Source organism: Prosopis cineraria, unplaced genomic scaffold, assembly GCF_029017545.1.
Source record: "Prosopis cineraria cultivar Desert tree isolate PC_DT_omini unplaced genomic scaffold, ASM2901754v1 PC7, whole genome shotgun sequence".
In the NCBI taxonomy this organism is placed as follows: Eukaryota; Viridiplantae; Streptophyta; class Magnoliopsida; order Fabales; family Fabaceae; genus Prosopis; species Prosopis cineraria.
The window spans coordinates 18,687,773-18,695,193 of NW_026555338.1; the positions used below are offsets into that span (position 1 = coordinate 18,687,773).

The window sequence follows — 7,421 nt, forward strand, 5'->3', positions numbered from 1 at the left end:
TATTACTTTATATGTGTTTTCCAAAATAATAATTTAAACATACTTTTTTATTTATTTTCATTCCAAAACTTATTTTCAAAAATGTTGGTAAAAAATATTTTAAAAAATTACTAATTATTTCAATAACATTAAAAAAAACAAGATCACTATCTTTGACAATAATATTCAACTAATTTTTCAGCACACCAGATTTGGCGGAAAAAAAAAACTTGTGTTTTTATTCAGAAAGCAAATGCAAAATTAATACACCCTTCTTTAAAAAATATAAGATATTTTTTAAAGAGTTAGATATTTAAAAATGTAATGTATTTTTAATAATCATTATATTTTTTAAAGTATCCTTATTAATAATAAATTTATATTTAATATAGGATGTTTAATAAAAGTAAATATAAAAAGATAAAATTAATTTAAAAATAAATAAACATTTTATTAGAAAGAAAATTTAATTAAAACTATTTTAAATATTTAAACGGAGGGGGTAGTTGGATACTTATCTCTGCGATATTTTATCGATAATGACGTGTTATTGTCTTTATCTATTCAAGTGGAATATAAAATTGCTTTCAGGATTTGACAATAAAGGGCCAACTATTCAAAAATATCATCGTCGTGCTCGTGGGAAGTAGAAGTTGCAGAATTTTATCCATGGCTATGGAGGGGACGATCAGGTGTTCGGCCAACTACGTCCCTCTCACGCCGATCAGCTTCTTGGAACGATCCGCCATAGTCTACAGAGACAATCTTTCTGTCGTGTATGGTGATGTCAGGTACACTTGGAAACAGACCCTTCAACGATGCACCAAACTGGCTTCTGCTATTGCCCAACTTGGAGTTTCTCGTGGTGATGTGGTTAGTTTCGATAATCAAAATTCTGTTCAGAAAAATCTGATATTATGAAGGTCCTCTTTTGCTTCGATCCTGTTTTCTTTTCTGGGTTTTTGTAGTCTGTGATTAGAAGGTTCTGGATTTCTGACTCTGGTCAATTTGTTGTCAAAGGAATGAGATTAAGAGAATTGAGCCATTGGTTGCTGCTGTTCTTAGATTCTGCTTATCATTTATGCTACTCTTGGGCATTGATTATCATTTAAAGGTTGTTCCACTTATTTTAATCTGCATTTCAAAAGAAAGTCCTCTTTTGCTTTGATCCTGTTTTCTTTTCTGGGTTTTTGTAGTCTGTGATTTTAAGGTTTTGGATTTCTGACTCTGGTCAATTTGTCGTCAAACTCTTCTGGTATGAGATTATGAGAATTGAACCATTGGTTACTGCTGTTCTTGGATTCTGCTTATGATTTATGCTACTCTTGGGCATTGATTATCATTTACCAAGGAAGAACAGATAGCGGCAATGAGACTAATAAAATATTAAGACCGACACATGTTCACAATGTTATTTTTTTCTCTCTTCAATTAAACTACTGATATATTAGCTTAATTTCATCCTCAGAACTTTCTCTCATTCAGCTTCACGTATTGGAGTTTCTTTTCTGGTACTCATGTGGCATGCGCACTTGTTACTATTGCAATCTACATACATTGCACCAAGTGTAATTGGATTTTTCGGTGGAAGCCATGTAATAGCTTTAAACCTTGCTTTAATTGGATCTTAAATTTTAACTGAGGATCTCTTAATCATCAAAATGTTAACGAAGATGGTAATTGGTAATTGGTATGATAAATGTTTCCAATGCATTGGCATACAATTTTGTTTTCGTTCTTTTCTTCTTGACCTGGTTTGGTTACTTGAACAGTTGAACTTAATCAGTCCTCTAATGACACTGATGAACCACTGTTGTTTATTACATTTACTAAGAATGACCATTTTATTTGATCAGGTTGCAGTACTTTCCCCGAATATTCCAGCCATGTATGAACTTCATTTTGGTGTTCCAATGTCAGGGGCTGTTCTCTGTACTCTGAACACACGACACGATTCTCGAATGGTTTCAGTGTTACTAAAACATTCAGATGCTAAAATTATTTTTGTAGACTATCAACTGCTACATATTGCTCAAGGAGCACTTGGTCTCCTCTCCAAAACAACATCCAAGCTTCCCCTTTTGGTCCTGATTCCAGAATGTGGTATTAGTAACAACAACACATCCTCTTCTGGGATATTGGAATATGAGCAGCTCCTAGCTAGAGGAAATCTTGATTTTGAAGCTAGAAAACCAACGGATGAAACCGATCCGATCTCACTCAATTACACTTCTGGGACTACATCGAGTCCCAAAGGTGTGATTTTCAGTCACAGAGGTGCTTATCTCAATGCTTTGTCGACAGTTCTTCTCAATGACATGAAGTCTATGCCGGTTTACTTATGGTGTGTTCCCATGTTTCATTGTAACGGATGGTGTCTCCCATGGGGAATTGCTGCTCAGGGTGGTACAAACGTTTGCCTACGAAATGTAACTGCCAAATCAATATTTGACAATATTTATGAACACAAGGTGACACACACTGGTGGTGCTCCTACAGTTTTGAATATGATAATTAATTCGCCTCCAGATGTTCGAAAGCCATTTCCCGGGAAGTTAGCAGTGATGACCGGTGGTGCTCCACCGCCACCAGAGGTTCTCTTCAAGATGGAAGAAATGGGATTCATTGTGACACATTCATATGGTTTGACAGAAACTTATGGTCCTGCAACAGTTTGTACTTGGAAACCAGAATGGGACACCCTACCTAGAGACACACAAGGTAAACTCAAAGCCCGGCAAGGAGTATACCATTTGGGCCTTGATGAATTAGATGTGAAAGATCCGGTGACAATGAAAAGTGTACCAGCTGATGCAAAAACAATGGGAGAAATAATGTTCAGAGGCAACACTGTGATGAATGGGTATTTAAAGAATCTGGAAGCAACACAAGAAGCATTCAAAGGTGGATGGTTTAGAAGTGGTGACTTGGGAGTGAAACATCCTGATGGGTACATTGAACTCAAGGATCGATCGAAGGATATAATAATCTCAGGTGGAGAAAATATAAGCTCAATAGAATTAGAAGGTGTGATTTTTAGTCATCCTGCAGTTTTTGATGCTGCTGTTGTAGGTAGGCCTGATGATTTCTGGGGAGAGACACCATGTGCTTTTGTGAAGTTGAAGGAAGGGTTCAGTGCTTCAGAGCAAGAAATAATAGACTTTTGTCAGAAACGTTTGCCTCGTTATATGGCCCCAAAAACTGTGGTTTTCCAAGATTTGCCCAAGACATCAACTGGTAAGACTCAAAAATATGTTCTGAAGGAACAAGCTAAGGCCATGGGATGCTTGTCTAAGAAAAATAAGAACATTACCAGTCGATTGTGAAGTATCTTGGTTGAATTATTATAATTGTATATCTGTATTCAAGCCAATGTCATTTGGTTCCCGCTTGTAGTTTTATGTACTCCAATGTTATGAATTCCTGTGATTTATGTCAATTTGTCTTTGGACACTGAATTGATCATGTGTCTTGGAAAATAAGAACTAGATAATCAGAATTATATTGCATTAGTTGTTTCAACTTTCAAGGCATCATGACAAGGTAGCTTTCTTCAAAGAGACCTTCATGTTACCAATCCTTGCCAAAAGACAATTGTTTGGACTAAAAATAATTTTTGGGCCGAACTATTTATTAAAGAGCCCAGAATACGAAATATAGGACGAAGTCCGATCTAATAAGTCTTTGAAAGGTTGGACTCTCAGCGCAGAAGTTGAGGATCTCAGTCAAACCAAACTCTCACTTTGTGCAATCGTTACTATTGATATAGGCCTTTTAAATTTATTACTTTGCTTCTCCCTTTGCTCATCAGAGCACTCATGTCCCTCAGATTTGTGCGCATTTCCTATCAGTGAATGTTTACTTCCTCGCGATCATCATCATTATTCAAGACTCTTGATAACTTAGGCACTTTAAAAAAATTATAGCAAAGGGCCTTGAAAACTCATGATTTTTGATTTTCCACCTATTGAGGATTGAGTATATGTTTGATTTTCCATTAACTAATTAAAAATTAATTGGACAAAAGTCAATTTAGCAAAAGTCGGTTATTATAACTAAATTTAAGTTTGTATATATTTTATCAAAAATTAATTTGGTAAATTAAAATTTGTTTAGATTATATATATATATAAGAAAATGTAATTTTGAATGTACAATTATTAAAAAGAATATTAATTTTTATGATTATTTATAATTTTTTATACAAACATAATATATTAGAAATATTTAAAAAATGTGAGAAAAGTTATAAATAACACAAAATTTGATATGTTAAATAATAAAAATATAAAATATAAAATTTGATATATCAGAAAAAATTAATAAATAGTTCAATGGGATTCTTTTTTTTTTTTTTTGGAAAAAAAGTTCAATGGGATTCATTTATTTTAAATCTTGGGAGATATTGGATGACTCTGTTTTGATTTTAAACTGAAAAAAAATAAAAATAATTTAAATTACAACTATATAGAGAGTACAACGAACTCATAAGAAGAAATAAGAGAGTAATGAGTTTACAGGGAATGAGGGACAAAGTGGGCTACTTTAATTTTTTATCTCTTAATTTTAATGCCTCAACCCAGCTTTTAAATATAGTATGTGTTTGAATTAAAAAAAATTTCAATTAAGGTTAGAATCAATTGAGATTAGTAAATTGAAGTTAGATTGTGACTTTAACATGGTTTATATTTGAATATTTTTTTTAATAAATTAGTTGAACAAATTAAAATTTATTTAGATAATTTGATTCAAAAGCTAATTAAAATATATAATGGCAAAAACAGACACAAATTTTTATATGTATATTTTGTTGGATCATATGTTTTAATCATTACAAAATTAAGAAAAAAGGTATTTGTTATGTGTATAGATATAAAGAATCATGGCTGAAGACAAAATCTTAAGGGCATAAAGAATCAAGAGAAGATGAAGAAATTTAGGGTAAGTCATTTAAATTCTCTTAGATTTAATGTAAAAACTTTGAAAGTTTAATCACTTTTCGTAATCATTTAAAATGAATGCATCATATGTCTCATTTATTAGTATTAAGACTCATCTAAGTGTATTCAAGCTTACGAGTGATGTCTTTTTAGCATGCTAAAAATCTTTGTAGTTGAATTTTGTGAAGGCTGCAGAATCACGGGTGATTCTACTGGTCACTCATGAGAATCTATAGGTTGGGCACACAAACTGATGAATCATGCAGGAGTCAGGAAGTGATTTATGCGTAATTTGTCACTTGTGTTATGTGATATCTTAAGCCTTGCTGGTGTATGCAAAATCACGCGTGAGAGGCACTATGATCCACACAAGTTTTAGCAACTGTGCTTCATTACATTGTGTCAACTTCTATTTCATGCGTAAGGATTGATAGTAGTCACGTGTGATTTGTTACTTGTTACACAATCACATATTGCTATATTGAGTCTTAAGTCATCTTAAGCTAAATTCACTTTGTTCAAATGTTTGATATGTAATTCATATGTTCTTATCTTTTGATCGCGCATATTCTTGTTGAGTACATTGCTTTTCCACTCATGAAAATATACCCAGACTAGTTTGTGCCTTACCAATTGATATTTCACGTGTGAGTAAAAATATGATCCACGTGTGATTTGTCTTCCTGAATAGACTAAGTTTAGATATGACTATTTCACGCATGATTGCCTTTTGCTTCTGTATGAGTTTTTCTCACAAGAATTGGCTGTGACATTCTGTTAGCCATTTCACGTATGAGAACAAAGAGGTTCCATGTGAGTTCTGTCACACAAATATGAGCTTTACTTTCTATAGGCAATTTCACGCGTGAGAGCATAGTAGTTTCATGTGAGATTTGTCACACAGAACTAATGATGATTTCACATATGTTAAACCATGCATGAGAGCTGAGAGTTCACTCGCAAGATCTATACACAGAGCTGAATGCATATTCATAGATGCAAAACTACACGCAAGGTTCACGTGTAATTTGTCACATATACATATCTAGAACAAGCCAAGTGCAATTTCATGTGTGATTCAGCAGGACACTCGCAAGAAATTGCATCAACGGATAGAAACAATATTCTAATGGTCTATCAACTATCAAAATTATATATGTGATTCATTTCAAGCCTAAATGAGAACTAATGATCATTGAGCGAACTTATCTTTATTTGAGCATTTAGAGAATTTTCAAACACTACTACAAAATGCCCCCTTACTTGACGGTTATTTTAGAAATTATTTGACAGTTTTTAACCGTCAAGTAATGAGGCGCCATATATTTATTTGACGGTTAAAAACTGTCAAATATTTTAGAGATTATTTGACGGTTATTTCAAAATAACCGTCAAATAATCACTTAAACATTTGTATATACTGCAGCAATATACTTGACAGTTATTTTAAATAACCATCAAGTATTTAGTAATATTTGATGGTTATTTTGTAACAAGCGTCAAATATGCTTTTGCAAATTCTGTGTGCCAAATACTTGACGGTTATTTCATAATACATACTTGACGGTTATTTTGAAGTATCCGTCAAGTAAACTTATACTTGACGTTTCTTTCTAAATAACTGTCAAGTATTTATGATGTGTTTTTTTTAAAAGCTGGGGGCTGCTTTTTAAGCAGCCTACAAATACAAAGCAATCAAATATATATACCAGCCATCCAATAATAAAAAACAATTGAATCATTATTTATATTGAAATTACAATCTAAATATCTTTAATTTATCTTATATCTACCTATATTCTAAACCCGATGCCATAAAAAAATCTATAACTTTACCTACTTTACAAGTTTAAATTTCAAAATTAATTGGCCTCAGACATAAAATTGACCAAAAAAATAAATGTGTACACCAAAACTAATTAGGCCTAACCACTGCTGCTATCCACATGTTAAACACAGCTTGAGCTACCTCTTCAAGGGTTTCCTCTATATGTGCAGCTGCATATTGAATACAGTAGGCATCCTCGAAGTACTGTATGCAAAAAGTTACAATAAATTCAAGTTAATAGCTATCTAACAAAAGTTGTTAAAATTTATAATTTAAGTATCATTATATTTAATATATACCTTGTTAGGTAATGTGGTAGGGGCATGGGTGATAATGTCCTTCAAGAATCTCATCAAGCAATAGCCACAGTCATTGCTCTGATCTGGCTGGAGTGGACACTGTGCAAAAAAAATTACATATCAATAAAATAATAGTTAAAAGGCCACGGTTTGTTAATTAAAAACTCAGTCCATTAGGTTTACCTTAACTGTGACCCATGTCTCACAAGAGTCCAATACCCTTAAGCTAGGGGACAAGGTCTTGTTGGTCGCAGTTCGATACAAGACCATAGCTCTAAGAAGGAAATAAAGAATAAATGTTAGAAATTCAATATATATGGATATTAAAATAACAATTAATAAAAATTCAACTTACTTATTAAAAAGTTCTACCAT

General features: G+C 32.7%; 1 protein-coding gene across 2 annotated transcripts; it reads left to right on the top strand.

Annotated features, from left to right (window-relative positions):
- Nucleotides 1-590: 590 nt before the first annotated feature.
- LOC129315204 (butanoate--CoA ligase AAE1) lies at nt 591-3,437 on the top strand. Of its 2 annotated transcripts, none has more exons than XM_054958774.1 (2): nt 591-852; nt 1,836-3,437. In XM_054958774.1, exons 1-2 carry the CDS (start codon nt 649-651, stop codon nt 3,303-3,305), a joined length of 1,674 nt encoding a protein of 557 aa, XP_054814749.1. In that variant the 5' UTR covers nt 591-648; the 3' UTR covers nt 3,306-3,437. The 2 variants fall into 2 exon arrangements, with proteins under 2 accessions (XP_054814749.1, XP_054814750.1); XM_054958775.1 differs by lacking the exon at nt 591-852 and adding an exon at nt 895-1,093.
- The last annotated feature ends 3,984 nt before the right edge of the window (nt 3,438-7,421 follow it).

What these genes read in the sequence shown, in the direction of transcription:
- LOC129315204 (XM_054958774.1), top strand. Translation starts at nt 649, where the DNA reads ATGGCTATGGAGGGGACGATCAGGTGTTCGGCCAACTACGTCCCTCTC. An exon ending in GAGTTTCTCGTGGTGATGTG is followed by an intron (nt 853 to 1,835) that starts GTTAGTTTCGAT and finishes TTATTTGATCAG; the next exon opens with GTTGCAGTACTTTCCCCGAA.